We start from the raw sequence: 20,991 nt of genomic DNA, 5'->3' as shown, positions 1-20,991 counted from the left end.
ATATCAGAATAATCGGTGAACATACACCGCACGTACATGAAATAGTACGTTTTTTGCAATAAAAACCGTTCGGAATGAAAAAATATAGAATGTTTTTTTAACGGGACCAATCGGGGGACATACTTTAGAAGACGCAAAAGGTTTCGTTCCAATTGGTCCATCCGTCTCGGAATAATCGGCGAACAAAGGCAGAAAAAATAACAATAGTTTTTCACGAATATCTCGAAAACTAAAGGTTTCCGTTAATTATGCATAATGAAAAAGTTGTTCAGAATCATGCTCCCGACAATATATTAAAGGATCATTGAAGTCATTTTATGTTGAGATTACAAACTTCCCGTTTTTATTTTGCAATAATGAAAACCGTTCGGAATAAAAAAATGCGAAATGTTTTTACAACGGGACCAATGGGAAAACATATCCTACAAGACGCAAAAGATTTCATTCCGATTGGTCCATCCGTCTCGGAGTAATCAGTGAACGTACATTTAGAAAAAAAAGTCGTTGGGAATAAAAAAATGCAAAATATTTGTTTTACGGGACCAATGGGGAGTTGTACTGTGCAAGACGCATAAAGTTTCATTCCGATTGGTCCATTCGCCTCGGAGTAATCTGCGAACGTATACCGCACGTACATGAAATAGCACGTTTTTTTGCAATAAAAAGCGTTCGGAATGAAAAAATGCAAAATGTTTTTTCAACGGGACCAATCGGAAGACATATCCTACAAGATGCAAAAGGTTTCGTTCCGATTGGTCCATCCGTCTCGGAGTAATCAGCGAACGTACTTTTAGAAAAAAAAATCGATAGGAATAAAAAAATGCAAAATATTTTTTTAACGGGACCAATGGGGAATTGTACTGTACAAGATGCAAAAAGTTTCATTCCGATTGGTCCATCCGCCTCGGAGTAATCGGTGAACATAAACTGCACGTACATGAAATAGCACGTTTTTTTGCAATAAAAAGCGTTCGGAATGAAAAAATGCAAAATGTTTTTTCAACGGGACCAATCGGAAGACATATCCTACAAGATGCAAAAGGTTTCGTTCCGATTGGTCCATCCGTCTCGGCGTAATCGGTGAACAAAGCCAGAAAAAAAAAAAAAAAAAAAAAAAAAAATATACTCATCGAATTGAGTATCCTCCTCCTTTTCGAAGTCGGATAAAAAGAAAGCTTTAAGTGTATTGAATTTCCCTATCTTTGATCGTAGTATACTTATTTCAAAATAAAACTGGCTGTATGAATTACAAAGGTCATTAAGGATTAAAGTTTTTAATTTAATGTATAGAACTTTCATTCTATAATAAGAAAGAGAACATTCTATTCAATTATGTACAATTATGTATATGTTACACCATTGATCAATTACTTTTGTACACCAACCACAGAAATTGACAAGGAGAAAAGAAGAGATAACGTTTAGCTTTGTTTATTGGAGGCACCAAGCAACATTACAGACCATGCACTTTATGCGATAAAAAATGAAATGAAAGAAAAATAAGAAAATATATTATTATTTTATTTACATATTTCATGCAAACGACGCAATTATCGGCTGTAAGTTTCAAGTAAATAAATTTTCTTGATTTATATAGGATGCGAGAAGAATCGTGTGGGTCAAGATTAACACGAGCAACACTTGGTAAATAAAGGTTTTATTCTATTATTCTTCTTGCCTATCGATTTACTTATTTGGACAAAATTACGACTAGAGGCACTAGTCAAGCTTAAAATCTAGCTGAACTACGAGAAATTCGTAATTTAATGCTCGATGTTCTCTATAACTAAAACGTTTCTTTTTTTCCTCCGAATACACACACGGTTTCAGAGATGAGAAATTGGAAATCGTGTTGTAGCCGACTAGATCTAATTGATAATTAAATAGTCGCTAATTATTAGCTCACTCGAAAAATTCTTTTATCACTAAAAATGGTGTTCTCTATCGTTTATCGATCAGTGTTCAAGTGATTTGTATATAAAGTGTGTACCTGTATGTATATGTATTTTATAACGCGAGAACGGTTTATTAAAGATACGTGAAGATTACGGAAGAGTCAAATAGAAAAACCGATGCGACTCGTTCTCTTTCTTATTGTTCTACATTAATAAAAACGCTATCCTAAGAATGTAAAATACTGGCGGCTTTTACCTTATCATGAATTCCCTACGAATAATGTGATGTGGAAAAAAATTGATAAACACGTGTCCGAGTCTATTTACTTGTATATGTATCACGTGTTTCTGGTAATTCTAGTAATTAACACGTTAGCTACCACAGTGGAAGAAATCATTGCTACTATTTAAATAAAAATTCATTCTCAATTTAAGCTTTCCACTTGCTACTTTCTGTTATTTAAAATTTACTTTTATAATTCCATGGCAATCAACGTGTTAACTCTTATTTTTATCACTCTCTTGTGTACACAAAGATGTACACATAAAATAATTGCATCGTTCAGCAATTAACGCAGTCGTGCCATATTTACTGGTAAGATGTTACGTTCTTTATTTGTAATCGGTGAAAATTGAATAAATACTGCGTGTGTAATGTAACATGAGACTGCATTATTCACCGTATTAGTTAAATATTGGATGAAAAGCGTAAGCGGGAAAGAGGCGGTCCACAATAACTTGCATTCAAACTTATTTAGTTAAGAAAGCGCCACGAAAAAAAAAAACTCGTTAATCGATCACAGTACGTATTAAATGCAATTATTATGCTTCGAAGAATTTTCCATTAAGTAATTATGCGAACATCGACTGAATTTAGCCTCCTACCATTGGCATTATGCTATTTGGTATCCTTTCCTTATTGGCACAAATATATATGTTTACCGTATTCTTTGAATCGTTGTACAAAACCAGAATGAAGACAAGTAATATAAATAAATGAACCAAAAATGAAAGGCAAAAAACTTATTCCTATCGTTAAGTAACGTTCAAGAAGCTTATGATAAACCTAAATTCAATAACTGCACCCTATTGAACTAATACTTCTTTCACAGAAGTGATTGCTTTCTCTAACTATACATCGTGTGTAATTACATATGTATATATAGATGCGTGTGTGGGTGTATATATAATACTTCAAATGAAATGGATTTTTGCACAATTGTTGTTTCTCACGCAAAACTGGACCGACACCGGGCAGTGTGTCATTACGGCAGAATTGCATTAATTGTTATAATACTGGCACAGTGAGGCAATGATCTTAGGACTCTCTAAGCTATTAATAATAACGTAATTCTACATTCATCTATCGGACTCATACTTTCACGCTAATTGCTCTTGAATTCATGCATACCGTCACATTTGCTCTCTATTAAAATCAATTTGATAACAACATCGAACTGTCGAGGGCTGATTCTTTGTCAACGATACCGTAAAACTAACGTAACTCACTACTTGACGAACGATCGAAAAATATATATGTATATATATTTAAATGAAAACGAGTTATGAAAAGATTGTATCGCGCCGACAAGCAACCAATTCCTGTCTCTCCTTTCGTCGAACTTTGCAACGAATCACACGTATTAATTTTTTCGCACGATAATTCTTATATACTTGATGTCACAGCCTTCAGGGATGTAACTTGACGCGCGTTTTTATCGTTGCTATTATCTCTAAATTAGCTTAGGAAAAAATACTGCAGGCACGAGTCAAATCTCGACGTGTTATTTCGATTTTAATCTTTTCTTGTACGAACGACTTGACGTAACTCTACGTATATGTATATACCAAGGTATTTTATATTCTTTTAATTTTACGTTAAAATATCACTACAAGAACTTCTGATAATAAGATTGATCGATGGATATGTATCGAATTATTTCTTCGTAAAAATTTTTTCGATTCCAATGACTTTGATCGTTTCAAAGAAACATTTAAGTTCATTACTACGTGCTGATTAGGAAAGGAGATCCTTTCCCGTTCTTCATGTTTATGTAGTCGTGACTACGTTCTATAAAAAAATGGTCGAAATTGACGTCGTACTATAATAGATTAAGATTAAAATTCGAAGTATCGAAAGTGTTACGTTTAAATCCTATATTTAAAACTGAGCAACTATCGAATCGTAAAACCTTCGACGGCTCGAAGACAAAATATCCTCCTGGAGATAGGAAGAGGCTTGTCTTTTTTTTTCTACTTTTATACACTCTGAACACGATGCATAATGCGACAAACAGCAAAAGCAAACCTGCGTGGGGAGATCCTACGATTTATGCTTTACTGATGCCGCATTCTGCCGTATCATAACACGCTGAACGAGCGATCTAGTTTGCAGTAGGAACTACATAATCTGCCACCCGAAACTCTGTTTCATTTGTCGAAATCTTATCGTTACTCTGACCTAGTCAGATATCGACCTCAAACATATCTTGTTCGATCGGTTTTTTAACCCAACTCCCAAGATGTGCCTTTACGAAAGCTTCCTTCAACTGATGCTTGGCAAGCTGTTGCATAGAAAAATTAAACAAAATAATAATCGGCGCAATTTGTACACAACGGATAACGTGAATATCCCACGAGTACTTACCGTGTAATTTTGCACGGATGACTTCGCATCTAAATAGTGACGACACTGGTTCTTGTCAGCGTCGTCGATGGTTTCCAGTTTACCAAGTAAGTTGTAAAACCTTCTGAAAAGTCCTTGCTTCGATATTCTGGAAGGCTTACCCAATTCGTCTTTCCCCGTTGTGCAGTTTATTACCTCAGCGTCAGATTGACCTGAAAAAACGCGTGAAATTATAATAAAGGTTCTATAAACGCCTTTTAAACCACCACGTACCGATTGTCCAATTAACGCTATAATTAGGCGCTTTCCCGGGTTGTCTTACTTCGGAAGATGTGATTAGACTCATTAATGGCTTATTAAGCCTGTACGGTGGCGGTAGACCTTGAATTGTGTTTTCGATACGCCCGCAGACCGCTCTATACATATGACTTGGGTTCAATAGACTGCCAAGAACGATGCTGTGGAAGTAAATTGGCTCGATGAAGTGGCTTAGAAGTGCACCTTGCACACCAAGTACGTTCCACCGAGCTATTTTGTCCGAACACGACATCGTCAGCAGTCTTTGGCCCTATAAGTTGAAGTAAACGTTTGCGTATGCGAATGTTTGCACAAAAAAAATTTAAAAAAAGTTTGATGGAAACTGTTTTTCTATTGCGTGCAACAACACTGATCGCATACCATCAGTACACCGTCCCACGTTTGGATACCTTCGCTGCTTTTCACCGGGATCGTTCCTTCTCCTGATTCTATTTTAGTTCTCAATTGACCCCTGGCTCTTCGATTCGGATGCTTATCAACAGACTCGTTTTCCTCGTGAGGCGAGAAAATTCTGGCATCACCGCACGGAGCGGTATTTATGTATAAATGAAATTGAATACCCTGCTTCAATTTGAATCCTTTCTTCATACGTTCTAAAATCGACTCTGCCTCATGATCTTCCGCGTGAAGTTCTAACTGTTTATATAAATATTCGCATAAACATCTCCTGGCTACTACTTCCGCATGGCAATCGTTTAAAGCGCCACCGCTGACGCTCAAGTGTTCCCCAGAGACACACTTGGTACCTTTTATTTGAAACAGATAAATATTGTAAAGCTTTTGTGCATCTTAAGTTCGGTAAGCAATTTAAGGCATACGTGAAAATTGGTCCTCACCGGTTGTTACGCATATCAATTCCGCTTCTGTACCCTTTGTTTGGACAATACCCGCCAAAACCTTACGCCGGGCATGCTGTGGTTTAGACTGGATAAGTTCGCTAAATTTTTGGTTCACCATCTTACCAATCTTATCGGCTAACATCTGAGGTAACGACATCTGCTCTTGCCAGTGACCACTGTTGGAAAAGTTTGGTAAGACACGTACAGGAAGCGGTATACAAAACGAGGAACTGTGAACGTTTCTCAGCTTAGCCAGTGCCGCTTTACTGGCTGCAGCTTTAGCTAATTTTTTACTTGGTCCAGTTCCTTCGAACGTTTCTCCGTCAATGGTCACCGATATCGTAAACTTTGCGTAACTTTCGCCGTTATCGGATACGCATTTGTATACGACACCCGGATACAATTCATTAATAAGCGCTACGGGCCCTTTTTCTAAAAACTTGTTTGTGCTTTTTGGTTCTTGGGTTAGCGTTTTAAACGCGTTGACTAGATGATTATCGCGCTCCGTAACATCGCTAGTAAAATCAGGCTCGAGGGGTATCGAGGGCTGGCAAGTGTTAATCGCTTGATGGACTTCCGGTGTATTTCTGAACTGAATAATGTTTCGTAAAGCGAGCTCGGCTGCGGCGTGTTTTGCCATTTTCTTAGTACGACCTTTGCCCTCGTACGTTTGTCCATCTATCTGTACCGCTATTGTGAATATTGGAGCATGAGTAGGGCCTGTTTGTTCCACAACCTTGTACACAGCACCAGTTTTCAATTCATTCAACGCGCATACCGCATTCTTTGGCTGTGGATTCTTGTGTCGTTTCTTTACAGTTGTAACACCTGATGAAAAAAGAAAGATAAGAAATAGATTAATCCATCGGACGCTTCGCCAAGGCTTCTCCCTTGGCTCAAAAGAACTTAAACCTTCCAGATTTATAAGGTGATCCGTGTTCTGCTTTTATCAAAAGGTCAATTTTAATGTGTACATGCGTAACAACTAATTGCTGTTCAATAACATTATATAGACATTGGATCTGCCACTGACCTTCAGGCTCAGCTTCGAAAGCCCTTTTCAGCATGGGTTTCAGCACATTTCGCTGCTCCATCTGTGAAAGAGAACAATAAGCTACTACTTGTGGTATCGAAACAGGATTTCTGTTCCAAAAATAACCTTATTTAACTAAATCTTACCCCTGTCAAGTGTGGCTCCTGCAATCCCACCGCGGGAGTTGCAGCAGTAGTAGTACAGATCATTGGTGTGTTGTAGTCTAAGGGGAAAACAAAAATAAAAAAATAAAGAAATAGGTAAGCCGTTTATGCACGATGCTGCAATAAGAGAAATCGATGTACGAAGAATGTTATACTTGTTTCGTTGGTGCTTTTATCATTGTTCAACATTTTTAATCCGTTCGACATTTCTCATACAAACAGACCCTCGTTGAAAAAAAATACACTCGGGAAAATCCGTGTCTCGAAACACCGCACTGTTACATTGATTTTAATTATACTCCTACTGCGATGTCCGCAGCGCCACTACTGCTGTTTTTTTTACAGTCTCAAACATAACCTTAATCGTTCGTGATGCATTCCATTGAAATTAACCACGGAAAGTGTTTGCACGCGATACACGGATAAAGAGTTCATGAAAAACCAGAAAAAGGAAACGTCTGACTGACGGAGATATTAATCAATCTATCGTGACAATACGGCTTGCACCTGGCAGGCGCAGATTGTTTATTGCGCAGAATACTGCGCATCGCGACAAATAAATCTGGCGCGTGGAGTCGATTTTAAAAGCGAGGAAGCTCTTCTGCTAGAATCAGGGTAACGATGCACGAAAAGTCGCAAGTGCAATAAAGACAGAAGAGACACGTGAACGCATATACAACATCTTGTTTTCATGTTCCTAATTTTTTCTGAGAATGTCCAAAAATAGTGTTACACGATAATCAGGAAAACTATAATTGTCGTTCCTCTACTTCTCTCCACCCATGCTTCCCGCCATAATTTTTACGTGAACGTGTCATTAACATTTACCCAAACGACGCCTCAAGAGATCAGTGCATAGGCGTTCACCTTGTTCCGTTGTTTCCACCAGAAGCGTAGATTCATCCCATGCCAAAGAAGAAAATGATACGCAATTCGACAACATGGGGATATACGTACAATCAACCCATTCCCTCGGCAATACGTTTGCTTTCTACGAATAAATGCGTCATTTTTGCTCGGACATTCTGACAGAATGAAAATATAAATAAAATTAATTGTTTACCTCTCTGGTTAAATTATTATTATTTTTTATCATTTTCTCAGGTATTGGCGTGCTAGTCCTGAAAGACACTTGCATTTTCTCGACGCAACAGTTGCATTCCATCAGATAATCACGTGCGTCGGTATTCTGTATGTCGTTGTCTGTGACGATTATTAATTGGCAAGTTTTGCAAAAATTGTTTCCCGAATGCGGCTTTCCTTTAGCTTTTCTTAGCATGTATCGAATTTGTTTGCGGAAATTTCGAACACTCTTGTGATACGGATTACGACACTTAAACGCATCGTTCGGTTGCGTATTCATTATGGTTTTTTCGTATCTCGAATTCATATTAAAAAAAGGTACAAAATGACTCCAATGTACAAGGTTGATGATTATAGATAGTTGAATAAAAAAACACTAATGGACCACGAACAACAAAGCACCTCCTATAGGCCAAGCAACGGGGCATTTATTAGGCACTACCTATAAACCGATTGCGCCAACATAAAAATGGTAATGTCAGCGAATATCTTGAAAAATAACGCTAACGTTTATTTTTCTTTAGCGGAGATTAGTCACGAGCCGGGTCTTCCGTTCCTTATCACTTTATTGATAGTCCACGTTGGTTTACTAAGCACGCGAGTTTTTCTTCGTTTAACAGCCGTTAATTAGCTTAATGATTATAAAAAAGTATTTTCGTAAAAAATATAATACAGTAGGCGTCACTGTTATAAAACTGTAAAGCACAGTATCAAATGTTTTTTACACTAAACACCATAAGAAAATATATAAAAGTGAAAAACCGATTCGTACGATGGTCCACCTTCGATGACGTTCTAAAGAATACTGACTGGAATTACGACCATGTCCTTCACGTTCGGCCACCATGAAAGACAGCCAGTCTTCCTTGTCGGGGGGATATGGGGGGATATCAAAGGCACATATACGAATACATTGTACTTTCGTTCGGTGTTTCTGGGAAATGGTAACAGTACACCTACAGGGAATATTATCGATCTGTTTTTGTCATCAAAGACCATGCTTTTTTATTATGTTCATTAACTGTAGTTTCACTTTTTTTCTGCGTAAAAATAATACTCATTTCCATTATGGTGTAGGTACATGTACATATAGGAGATTGTATTTAGTTCTTTTACGTTTCACCATTAATCTGGATAAGTGCAAGAGAAATTGGGAAATTGCATATAGTCAGCCGAGGTGTCGATTCTGCGTCCGTACACACCGTTTGTATGCAGCCGCGATGTCGGTTCTATGTTATTTATTTTATTATTATTATTAGCTTGTAAATTACTTTAATTTTCAATAGGAAGAAACTGTCCGGTTTTATGGAAATCACGGACTTTTCTTAACATCATAAAGCACCTAATTTTCAGTCAATAGTTCCGCAGCATATTCTGAATAAATAAATAAATAAATGGCTTCTCGGTTCGCCAAGAGGGTCCCCCATACGGAAGGGATAGTCACCTTGCACTTATCCAGTCAATCTTTTCTTGCACTGTTGGAAATCCTATAATAAAAAATAACAGAAACTAAAACGAGTAACGTAAACGTTATTGTGCCCAGTCTTACTTCTCTGGTGATAATAAATGGTAATATAAATCACAGTGGTTTCAAATGAGTGCATCGAATTTTGTTTATAGGATAGCGATAGCGAGAAGTGTCATTTGATCTTTTTTTTTACCGTTGGTGCCTTATACCTCTTACTATTCGCTCTGTAGTCTTTGAAGAATAATGATCTGTTCATAACGAATATGCATAGTATATTTTTATTAAAATGTCTCATAATATCCAACTTGTAATTATCCAGCTTTTACTTAATAATTTATTAAGTATTTTTTTTTAACAATGAACTTTCTCAAGTGGTTGACGTAATATCGTGTAAATTTTGTTAATTTTTAATTTTAAAGCCATTTTAAATGAGTGCAAAAGGTAGATCCAGGCAGGTATCGGAATCAAGTTGGTCACCAGCAACCATGGTAATAAACGACCTTTTTGGGTGGTGCGGACTCTAACGAAATTATGGTCACTTACCTTTCCGAAATTAATTTCTATAATTGCTTTATCGGCGTCGTAAAGATCCACTCTAATCTCCGAAATATGGTTTCTCGCATGGTCGTGTAATAAACTAATAAACACCCTGCAGTACGGGAGCAGCAAAGTTTGTAAATTGAACCACCAGCGATTTGTTATCAGTGTTTTGAGTGCACTTTCTTGATTAATCACCGATTCATTAACCATCGTAATCTCGACTTCTAATGTGAACATTCAAATAACAACCTGATAAGGTACCAGTTGAAATGCCGATATATACTTGTGCATTAGTATCGAGTTCCCTTTGAATCGAGAAGATCGGCAACGAGAATGATTTGGAATTGTCGATTAATCTTCCTTTTGACAATTATTCTGATTATGTTGGTGAGCTATCATTTTCACCACGTCGAGTGATTTTCGCGTCCTTAAAATAATTTTATTGTGCACCACGTATCCAACCCCTTTGTCTTATCTTCTTCACAATAAATTTCTTGCAACAGAAATAAATTCTTTATAAATCTTATTGCGAGATCACTTTGCATTTACATAAATATCCTTAAATCTCAATCACAAAAGATCGTCTTGTTTCAGGATCCCGGTGAAACAGACATCAGGAAGGATTGTCGCAAAGAGTCGAAGGTTTCATGGGGTATATTCAGTCAAACGTTTCCAATAGTTACTTCTAAAGTGATCGATGAAAAGGAAACCTTTTTTCCTCTTCTTTGTTGAATCTGTTTCAGCCGCGCTAAGAAGAATGAAGTCTGGAGACTTCGAGCAAGACGACCCGAGATTGAAGTGTTACTTGAAGTGTTTTATGGCGAGGAACGGTATTCTGGACAGTGACGGTGAGATAAATGTGCAAAGAGCTCTTCGACATCTACCACGGAGCTTGCAGGACTCTTCAAGAAAGTTGTTTAACACGTGCAAGTCTGTCCGTGAGTATATGACGTTTGTCTTTAGGACGACTTTACGATGTCGAAAGTTTATCCTATATGTTGACACTTTGATGAACCCATAATGTTTGCAATTTCACTCTTTGTTTTTAAAAAATATTTCTCGTCAGAAAAATCTTTCCTGTTTTCAGCTGGAATTGATCCTTGCGACAAAGCTTTTCAGATCGCCAAGTGTTACGTGAACCATCATCCAGAGGTATGTACATATGTAGGTAGATTTCAATGCGAAAGAACGAGACCGTTGGATGAATTTCGTGCCTCGTGTTGCAGATTTTACAGAGCGTCCCTTTCATCTAGAGCGCTCTTCACCAGAAAGCCACTCCAGTTTCAAGAATAAGACGAACCCTGGACGGTGCTGTACCGCTTTCTAATGAGAAAATAAAGAAAATCAACACCTGCATGATTACGATTATTGAAAGATTTGAAAGTTCCGTACAGGTGAATAGCGTTTCATCGATGAAGAATATTCTTCGCTCCGCTAAATAAACTGAATCTGTCAAGCGAAACTTTTGACGAGTTAGATTTTGTATCGGACATCTTGCGGAAATTAGCTTCCGTCAGTTTGCAATATTTTCCTCAGTTTTTCGTTGTTCGTCAACGTTTAATCTTTTAAACTTCAGTTAACATTTAGGATGCGATGCTGTATTTATCGAGAAGCTCTTTGTTATGATACTATCATCGCATTTGTAGCAGTAAAATAATAAGATAATTACCCTGATTTATACAATGCCTAACTAAAATGACACAAAGCAAAAGTATTAATTTATTCGAATGAATTCGAGGAAAGACTCGCAGCGAAGGAGTCGACGAAGCTGTGCAAGCCTCGTTCGCGGAGGAAGTAAGACTTTGGGTGGTTTCTTCGGTAAGGCTGGTGCGCGTGCCTTTAGTCGACTTCTGAAAACGTAGCTTAGGTCGTGTCTATATTCAACGGCGTGGAACTGGGTCACAGTTCTGCCCATCGGGGTATTAAAACAATCTCTAAGCTCTCCCGCACGGATGGAAAAGAGCGCGGGGAGTTATGCCGAGGGTGGTGGAGGTGGTGGTGGTGGTGAGAGGGCAAATAACACACAGAGGAAGAGGAATGGCACGCGTAGGAGAACGAGCAAGAGTGAGAACGATGAAAAGAAAAAAAAGGTAGAAGTGGTGCTGATGAGTAGGGGTAGCAAATGGCGAAAAGGGAGAAGGCTAAATAAGGGAAGTGGCAAGCGAACGACGGAACGTATAATGACGCACCCCACTCGACTGGTCCTTTTGTTTCTTCTGTTTGGACTTTCAACGTGTCAATTTGATTGTTCATTTTAAGAGCTGCCTTTCACGTTCGTGTTTCACCGGTGTATTTTTTAAATCCTTCTTGAACGAATGTGACCACGCTTTTATTATGATTCCTCTGAATGAAACTTAATTATCGAAGAAATGAAAATAGAAATGGAGTGGAGAACGTACTTGGACAACGAGGTGCACAGCAGGGGACGAAGGAAAGAAGTTTAAGATTCCGGAGAGAAGTTTATCTTGGTGAATGGTGAGGGGTACGGTATCTCGTGTTCGCTTTACAAAACACCCGTTATTAAACCAGTAGAACGAAGAGGACAGTTAGGTGGCGAGGTAACCCTGTGATCTAAGGGGTGGATTTAGCCCGCTAATCCTCGGCTCTCCGTTTAATCCGAGTTCCACCGAATTTTCCAGCTCGGTACACAGCTACCGAGAGAAAGGAACGTTCTTGATTGGTCATTCCTCGTTTCGTAACCTGCTTCGTTATCCTTTTGTCTCGATGGTTAAGAAATAAATATCTCCTCGCTCCCTTCTTCGCAAGAAAAATGTGATTCGAGAAAAATTTCAAGGGGACACGCGACCCATTCCTGATACGACAGTTCTGTTTAGGGTATCCATTTGTGTTAAACGCCCGTAGTTTGTTGCGTGCTGTTTCTTTATTGTAGGAGACTGTCGCTTAGTACTCTATGTAGAACTTTTATTACATCTGCAAGTTAAAGGAGGAATTTAGGGAATCGGTTTATAACTTAGGGAAATAAAATACGGGGTTCGATTTCGTTCGACTTTCACTTAATCCATTTATTACTCAAAGAGGTCATCATTATGGTACTACCTGTGTACCATACAAGTTCGATACCTCCTTGCGGACTAGGAGGTACCCTCGCGTTTGCAAAAGGCGCCCAATTAGAAAAATTCCAAATTGACCGTCTACGACGAATTTTAACCAATACAGGAACCGTATCGTGTTTGGTATCATTTTAATCAGAAAAACGTCACAAATATCTTGGTAAAAGTTTTATAAGAAAAAAATGGAAAATAACAAAGTTCAGTCGTTGCATTAGCGATCATTGACGATGACGTTGCATCCCCTAAATTTCGTTTGTCTCTATCGTTCGCCGTGAGAGAGCAGAAACTTCCAACCCCTGATTGCTGTTTCGCATCGGTCGTTAAAAACGTGCGAAATGAAAGTTTCATGCAAACGACTATGCGAAGCTTTCTGCTTCTCCGTTTCTCTCTACCTGTCTCTTTACACTTCCGTAAATTATCTTCGAAAAACACTGATCGCTTCGTTTTTTTCCCCGCTGAATCGTCGCGAATTATGGGTGGCAAACATTGACGAAGATTTCGTCGACCAGCATACCGATTAAGGTGGATCAATGTTTACAGAGTGGCGATATAATCCCCGATTCAAAGAGAATCGGTGATCCAATATTTGAAAGACCGTGTATCGAGGTCCTCCGGGAATTTCTAACTGTGAAACTCTGCTCAAGGTGATGCTGTTGCTCGTACTTTGATGAGAACTCTGATCGTTTGAGAATGTTTGCTAAAAAAATGTCAACTTCAGGAATACGTTTTTGTCGTGCAATAATATAGTTGGTGATTAATCGATAAGAGAGTGCTACGTGTCCAGCAGACGGTCAAGAAGTCGCGATTTTCGTTGTTCGTTTAACCGATGAACAATCGAACGCGTCAGGTTTCGATCGCAAATAATGAAAGAGGAAAAACAAAGGAGGAGAATTTATTATCGGTCAGAAAGGATAGGTGATATTTGGAACGTTTGTGGAAGTAGCCTGGTCTGGTGGCGTTACCTGGCGCCTTTCCAACAACGTGTTCGCACTTTTTAGTCCGTTGGTATTTGGTCGATTCTACGGCGACGATACGTCTGTGTGGACGCTTTTTACGCGAGTTTTAAACCATTTGGAAATATGGAAAAGAAAAAAAAAGAAAAACCGAAAAGTTTCGCTTTAGGGTAGCTTCAAGTTTTTACTGACAAGTAAATTCAACCCCCGCCTATATTTAAGTGGATCACGTTTGTTCGAAGATATAATTCATCGTTGGGCCAGGTCGAAAATTGTCAAGGGAAAACGAAGGGAGAAAATGAAATTCTCCTCATTGTAGAACTTTCTCAATCTCGCTGGACTCGAGTGCCCTTTTATCGGCCCGGTAATTAACTGGCTGACGATTTTTCTCCGCTACAACGGTCAATTTAAACTTTATTAATGAAGGGACCACGTCTCATTAAACCGTCGTCCTTAGCTATCAACCAGCTAACGTCTAATCCGACCGCGATTACCGTGTTTATACTTTATTTCCCGCCACCGTGTTCTTACATCTTTTCAGTACACTCTACTTATCTTTGTACCGCGAAAGCCTCTTAAATTATTTATTAAAACAAGCGAACAAAATTGTTAGTAGAAAATATAGAAAGGGTCGATTCGGTTAAAATTTTTTCCCAGAAATCATCTGTATTTCAGGACAAATAATTTATTTTTCAAAGCACCATTCTCACAAGGATCGTTGGATTCGTATAAACGAGCAATCGAAGGGAGGGAATGTTCGAGGGTAATCGACTGGGTCAAAACGGGGTACGTTGATCGTCAGGTATATCGTTTCATAGATTCTCGGACGAGGCTGGTTTTAATTCATTCCTGCGACCAAGTAGGAGAAACGGAAAGAATGAAGGTACTTGGTTTTCAATGGACCGTCGTAAAAGTGCAGCAGCCGCAGTGCACGTGAAAACGACAGGAAAGGTCGAACGAAGATTAATACTGCGCCAGAATCGCGAGTTTGCTTATGCTTTTCGATTGTACCCGTCCGCTATTACGATCCACTCGTTCTTAAAGTTTCGAGGAAAGAGGCACGGTGAATCATTTCGTAGCCTTTTCATCCCTTAACGTATTCATCCATCCGACGATGATCGATATAATTTGCCATACTTATCTGCCTCTGCCTCTTTCTTTCGTTATCCAAGCGTAACAGACAAAGTGTAACCGATCAAGAAATAAGCTGCCGACCGATAAACCTGGAGAATTTCGTCAGCTTACGAAAAAGCGATTTTCTTCGCGATTTCACCGGGGGAAAGAAAGTATCACCCGCTATCGAGTGGAAGACGAGCGACTTGTAACAAAATACAGGATCAACCTCGTGACCCGGTTACCGCAGCCGGAGCTATGGCAGTCAGCTGTTCGAAAATGTTCATATTGCCATATATGGGACACGGCACACACGTGTGCACCGCACACGGTCCTTCGAAAACTATTCTGAAGCCAGTTCGCCTAACTAAAATCGCGAGAATATGATCCTTGCCAAGAATTCATACGACATTTTATTCAATCTCTTTTTTTTTAACTTCATATCTTACAATAATTAATAGCGTTTCTTAAAATCATAAGGGGTTCGATCTACGAAAATCTCCCTCGAACCAGGATTTTGCCAGGATTTTATGTCATCGATATTCGTTCACGTTTTACAACGAAATCTGTCGGCAACGTCGACGTTTGTCACGATTATCTCCGAGGCAGACAGTAATTCATGTTTTCCCGTAAAATTGCACTGTATTTACACTGCAACAATAATTCACCGTTGTTTGACGTGAAACTAATCGAACGGTAGATAGGTATACTGTGTATCGTCATTTAAATTGTCCGGTTATAAAATCGAGCGGCGTCTAGCCGGGAAAAGAACTGCCAACGCGAAATAATAATCGACGAACGTTTATCACGACACGTTTGTTCGCGTTAATATTTCATCGACCGAACATCATTCGACGAACCTTCAAAATTTCCAAATTTCCCTCGTGAGCATTCGTTTCGTAACTTTGAGCACCTGAAACCTGAGAACTCAACATGTGTGATCATTGCTCGTAAGTGGCACAATCTCGATGGAAACTTAAATTAGCAGTGGAAATGATTAAATTGTTGACTATGTTGTTGTAGAAAAGTTACCGGCCAGAAAGGATATCAAGGACAAGTGACTTGCAAATGCGAGCAGTGAGTATATTTAACATAAACCCGGAAATATGTATTTAATTAGGTAATAACGTTTGGTGTGTCTTCATTTCTAGCGGGGAGAAGAAGAACGGCGAAGGCAAGGATTTTGGAGGATGTTGTTCCAAAAAGTATGATCCTTAAGTTCTTTTCCACCTTCTACCTTTGTTTACCAAATTTCTTTAACCATTAACCGAGGAAGGCGAATTGAAAGTCTGAGCGCGAATAATCAACGAACTGCCATGTGGATTAATTGAAATTTAGTCAAATAATCGAAGAAAGTTTCAGATGTTACCAAGATAACGTTTCCTCTGTTTCGAGCACCTGTATGGCCGCCAGCGTTCAACAAAAAAATAAATCTACTCCCTTCTCATCCTTAACGAGCCTAATTTAATCAAATTTCGGGAGGCACAACAGATGCTTTACGTTAGACTCGTATTAAAAAAGATGGCCCATCCAATGGTTAACCGAATTGCTCGACTGAATTGTGCAGAGAGAAAAAAACAGTCGGCGGATGTTGCGGTTCTAAATGCTGCTCTGGGGCGGAGGAGCAGGGAGGATGTTGTACCGGAGGTGCATCGAAGGAAACGAAAAGTTGCTGTCAATAATCGTGTTTCCTACCTAAGGAAGCTTTAAAAGAACATCGAAAATAGGACTGAACAACGGGTAAACATTACAGTGTTAAAAGCCGGGCTAGGCGGCCATATAGGTTTCTACAGGGTGTTAAGAAGAAAAGGATTCAAAATTTAACAGAATGTTTTTGAAATTCAGTGAAAGTTGCTTAGCGAACGTATCAACCCAGTTGTTTGGCTACTTGGTGAAATTGCTTGCTGAATTATTGAGTCGTACTACTTGTTCTGAAAGTCGCTATGCTCTCTTCTTGTTTCCGTGTTTGTAAACAGCGTTCCACGTGTCCTACCCTTTCTAAATACGTTTAATATGTTTCATTGAAATATTAATTGTAATATCAATAAGACTTGTTCACCATATTTTTGCGATTTTCTTTGAACCGTCTCGAACCCTTTCCTCTCAACATCCTGTAGAATTTCCAAGTGGACTAAGAGGATTTACAAACGCGAGACAATCCTTTGACATTTTACTGTCTAGCCAAGGGATTTCTTCCTCGTAAATCTTTTCCTATCGTAGTCTAAAACGTCGGAATTGGGATGTTAACTTTACAAGTTTCGGAAAGAAACAAAATCCGATAAAGAAGTCTGCGCTTTTTTAAAAATGATTGTGTCCGATTAGCCTTCGTTGGACATTTCATGCAAATTGTTATTGCTTTCTAGGGCAAGAGAGTCAGCTGGTGGGTGTTGCATGTCCGGTTGCTGCAAGGATAAAAACGGAAAGACGAAAGAACCGGAAGCTGTTTCGAAATGTTGCGCCGACCGGAAATAAGATTCACTGAAACGCCAAGATACACTATACTTTTGTCAATGAAAATTCTGCATTAGATATGTAATTTTCTAACTTTGATAAATAAACCGACGTTTTCATTAAGATACAAGCGTGTCTTTTTTATTAATTGAAGCGTACCTATCCTGTTCCGAATCGATCGATTGACAAATGATGAATAATTTTGAAATTAGTCACAGAATGAAACGCAACAATCGAAAATTGCACCGAAGCTTCATATGTTCAAAATTATTTCATACGTCATTCAGCTTCTGGTCAACCTAAAAATTCTTCAAGTATCATGTGCGATCATTGCAAGTACGTATCATCCTAGGTCTACACTTTAATCAAACGTTTCACGAAATCATAAATCACCGGTACGCTTTCAGAACTTTCAAGCCGTTGCTCGAAGGAACCGATCGATTGTACCAGAAGGGAAGCCCGATAATTCAAAAGCCAACACCGTGAGATACCCTCGGAATTACGAGAGATTTTCACAAGGAAATTCGCCGTTGGATAACGAAGCTTGTTTACTATTTGCAGAATGATTCAGGAGCAAACGACCAACCCCGCTGATAAGGGTTGTTGTTCTTGGAGACGAAGCTGTTGCAGCGGTGGTTGCTGCGATCGAATTGGAAATTGCTGCACCGGATCGGACAGTCCGTCTCAAAATGAAAAACTCCCAACCAGTTATGGATATGGAGGGTACGGTTACGGTCAACCTTCTATGGGTATGACGATGGAAATTCCTTTTCAAATGACAGGTGAGTGGTTCGATGAAGAAACGGACAAACACCGTTTAAAAATTGAACGACTCCTGAATTTTTCCCTTATCAGACGGTTCCGTGGAAAAAGTGCCGTGCGGACGGCAGGAGAAAAAGCTACCCATGTGTTTCGGCGGCGACTGCAAAGATTCCGAAGAGAAATGCGAGAACGATGTAAGCCAGTCACCGAGGCAATCGGAGCGATAGAGGAAGCCGAACTACGTGGATGGAGAGATGGAAAGTGCATCAGCTACGTTTCACCTCGGCTCCAAGGAATCTCTAAGGATCGTAGGAAGCAGCGTGAAAACTTTGGAAACTTCCGAACAAAAGTGTGCGAATCTACGTGTTTTATGCTCCAACAGAAAATTTCATTCTCGAGGCAATGATTGAACGATTAAAAATAAGATTCTTTCGAGTTTAGAAGTGTACGAAAGATTAGTGCAGAAACGAAGAATCATTTGTAACTGAAAAAATGACGATGATTGAACAGGGATAAAAAAGAAAAATATCAAGCTATTAGTGTGATTATTTTTGTTCAACAGTAAACGCGAGTTCATTGTTCTTAAAGGATTGATCAAGGCAGAATTAATCATGGCGCAACGTCATCTTCGCTATTCACCGAAATTCGCCTAACTGTGCTCCGATTCATACCCGATTCCATTCATCAATCCAAAAGACCCTCCTATCGACTTGAAAATAAGCCGAAACTGGGCCGAACTGTGCATCAAAGGCCTTACGACATAGTGGGCAGAATGCGTAAAACATACGTTTCACGGTTCATGTATATCCCGATGCAGTTTCTTATACAAGGTCTGCGGATTCTAGAATCGTTATATTTGATTTTCTAATTCGCTCTTTAGATTCACCGTCAAGAACCGAGGTGCCATTCAAAACTGCAATTCCAAGAAACGCCTGTCTCTTTTACGTTTCCTTATTTACTCTGTCTGCATTCTGTCGCTGCGGATTGAATACGTTCACTGAGCTGCGCGAAGGAAACAGACGAAGGGAGGCTGCAGATTCACCTATAAAGCCCTGTTTGCATTGGTAGCTGGCTAGCGACGAAGTTACTCTATCATGTGTAATAACCGACAGAGTGTACCTCTGAAATTTATAAAAATCTTTTCCGTTCTTCCTATTTCTATATTTGTAGAGACGCTCGTAAATTCTGTTTAATGTTCCAACGATTATCCGGGATCGAGTTATCCAAATCCAATAATAAAAGGAATCGTAGGAGGAAAGATATCGGGGGGCTTCGGGGGAAGATCCAGGCTTCGATTCCCATTGGGAGCAGTCGGCCATTTTTCACGAACGTCTGCGTGTATGAAAAAGAACCACGCGAAATGGATGAACGATTCGGTACGGTGCAAGGTACGCGAAGAAGAGTTTTCGAATAGAGACGAACGATCAGAGGCGAAGGCAGAGAAGAAGTGCGTGAGCGTCGGAAGGAAGGAAGGGCGTCGCGACGGAGGGTGCTGGTTGGTGTTGAACGCGAAGCGCACGCGCCACGGGGAACAGAGGTTTGGGGCCACGCGGCGGCACCAGTCGCTCTTCTCAAACCGCGAAACACGTCCCGGCCTCCTCGAGGACGAGCTTCCAGTTCTACATCCTTCTATCCCTGTTTCTCGCTCTCTCTCCTCTCTTTCGTTCTCTCTGTATTCGTCGCGAGTCATCGTATGACCGTCTTGTGTACGTGTGTCAGGTGAATATTCAGGAACCATCCTGCTCCCTCTTCGTCCCGCCGCGTTTCCGGAAGTCTAAGCTCAAACGGAACCCCGTATAAAATACCCCTGCGAAAACAAGGACGAAGGGCTAGCCTGAATTTTTCTTCGACGAGATTCAGTAGAAACCTTCTGGTTCCTTAGCTGTTCGAGGAGCTGAAATACACCGACGACCTTGGATATGCTGCGACCGGAAACGGGTGCGCGCACCAGAGTTACGCGGCAATTAACGAGCCTCCCAGTGCTAACGCGCTAAACGGTTAATTGATACTCCTCGAAGCTGAGCTGACTCGTAGAGGATTTCGTGGATGATGGTTGTGTCCGATGGAATGTGAAAGATTTATTAGGTGATTAGTCTCTGAATACCACCGTTCCGGGTAGTTCACTGATTATTCTTGGCGAATAATGCTCCTTCTTGAATCATTCTGTCCCTCGAAGGCTTCGGTGTGAATCGTGGAAGCTTTTGTAAACGCTGTGACAGTAGCATCCGGTGGAATGTGAAAGAGTTATTGGGTAATAAGTAACGGGACAGCGAGCTGTAACATGCCGGGTGAAGCAATTGTTCTTGTTGAAGAATGCTCCCTCTTGAATCATACTCTTTGTTTGATCATGAATCGTGAAAGATGTCGTGGATGTATAAAAGATTTCTTGCCCTGAAATGTGAAACAGTTATCCCATAAAAATTAGCATGTCTACGTATACCGACATCTTGGCTGATTAATTGATTCTCCGCTGAATGTACGAGGGAACACTGGTGCACTCTGACTCATAGAAAATTCCGGTGGAATGCAAGACTCGTCTTTGTGTCAAAGGGAGTAGCGTAGGAGGATCTCTTTATGCTTCTCGAAGAAAGCTGCCAGGTAGCCGTCTTCTCGTTAGGGACCGGTTCTGACCTTCGATTCAATTAAGCGTATCCAGTGTGAATCGAGCTTTCGTT

General features: G+C 39.8%; 4 protein-coding genes across 14 annotated transcripts in view; 3 read left to right on the top strand and 1 right to left on the bottom strand.

The window, feature by feature from the left end:
- The window catches only part of LOC114874409 (double-stranded RNA-specific editase Adar), a 75,790-nt gene that overhangs the window by 5,813 nt on the left and 48,986 nt on the right, over positions 1-20,991 (bottom strand). For 2 of the 7 annotated variants that reach the window (XM_029183646.2, XM_046286974.1), the window contains exons 3-9: positions 6,858-6,934; positions 6,712-6,772; positions 5,676-6,506; positions 5,200-5,585; positions 4,795-5,089; positions 4,543-4,733; positions 1,641-4,459 (exon numbers count right to left, since the gene is read on the bottom strand). In XM_029183646.2, coding sequence (XP_029039479.1) covers positions 4,361-4,459; positions 4,543-4,733; positions 4,795-5,089; positions 5,200-5,585; positions 5,676-6,506; positions 6,712-6,772; positions 6,858-6,920 — 1,926 coding nt within the window. In that variant the 5' untranslated portion in view covers positions 6,921-6,934 and the 3' untranslated portion in view covers positions 1,641-4,360. Of the gene's footprint in view, positions 1-1,640; positions 4,460-4,542; positions 4,734-4,794; positions 5,090-5,199; positions 5,586-5,675; positions 6,507-6,711; positions 6,773-6,857; positions 6,935-7,016; positions 7,224-7,703; positions 7,867-7,938; positions 8,045-20,991 lie in introns of those variants that run through there. The other 5 variants (XM_046286971.1, XM_046286972.1, XM_046286973.1 and 2 more) reach the window with 5 other exon arrangements.
- On the top strand, positions 8,067-11,428 carry LOC114874416 (general odorant-binding protein 56d-like). 2 transcript variants are annotated; one of them, XM_046286976.1, is made up of 5 exons: positions 8,067-8,902; positions 10,561-10,618; positions 10,710-10,904; positions 11,054-11,118; positions 11,193-11,428. In XM_046286976.1, the coding sequence occupies exons 1-5, from the start codon at positions 8,804-8,806 to the stop codon at positions 11,217-11,219; spliced, it is 444 nt and encodes a 147-aa protein (XP_046142932.1). In that variant the 5' UTR covers positions 8,067-8,803; the 3' UTR covers positions 11,220-11,428. The 2 variants fall into 2 exon arrangements, with proteins under 2 accessions (XP_046142932.1, XP_029039495.1); XM_029183662.2 differs by lacking the exon at positions 8,067-8,902 and adding an exon at positions 9,708-10,353.
- LOC114874431 lies at positions 16,037-17,625 on the top strand. Its single transcript, XM_029183680.2, has 4 exons — positions 16,037-16,053; positions 16,127-16,180; positions 16,255-16,308; positions 17,467-17,625. The coding sequence occupies exons 1-4, from the start codon at positions 16,037-16,039 to the stop codon at positions 17,573-17,575; spliced, it is 234 nt and encodes a 77-aa protein (XP_029039513.1). The 3' UTR covers positions 17,576-17,625.
- The window catches only part of LOC114874411 (dopamine receptor 2), a 50,008-nt gene continuing 48,915 nt past the window's right edge, over positions 19,899-20,991 (top strand). For 3 of the 4 annotated variants that reach the window (XR_006829646.1, XM_029183653.2, XM_029183651.2), the window contains exon 1: positions 19,899-20,035. The gene's annotated coding sequence lies outside the window, so the exon portion shown is untranslated. The remainder of the gene's footprint in view (positions 20,036-20,991) is intronic. The other variant, XM_029183654.2, reaches the window with a different exon arrangement.

Source organism: Osmia bicornis, chromosome 9 (assembly GCF_907164935.1).
Source record: "Osmia bicornis bicornis chromosome 9, iOsmBic2.1, whole genome shotgun sequence".
NCBI classification, from domain to species: Eukaryota; Metazoa; Arthropoda; class Insecta; order Hymenoptera; family Megachilidae; genus Osmia; species Osmia bicornis.
This window is presented reverse-complemented; position numbering and strand designations above follow the sequence as displayed.

Bases quoted from the DNA above. Each gene is read 5' to 3' on its own strand.
- LOC114874431 (XM_029183680.2), top strand. The intron at 16,181-16,254 runs GTGAGTATATTT...CTTCATTTCTAG, and splicing joins GTGACTTGCAAATGCGAGCA to CGGGGAGAAGAAGAACGGCG. The intron at 16,309-17,466 runs GTATGATCCTTA...ATTGCTTTCTAG, and splicing joins GGAGGATGTTGTTCCAAAAA to GGCAAGAGAGTCAGCTGGTG.
- LOC114874416 (XM_046286976.1), top strand. From the start codon at position 8,804: ATGAAAGACAGCCAGTCTTCCTTGTCGGGGGGATATGGGGGGATATCA. The intron at 8,903-10,560 runs GTAACAGTACAC...GTCTTGTTTCAG, and splicing joins TTCGGTGTTTCTGGGAAATG to GATCCCGGTGAAACAGACAT. The intron at 10,905-11,053 runs GTGAGTATATGA...TCCTGTTTTCAG, and splicing joins TAACACGTGCAAGTCTGTCC to CTGGAATTGATCCTTGCGAC.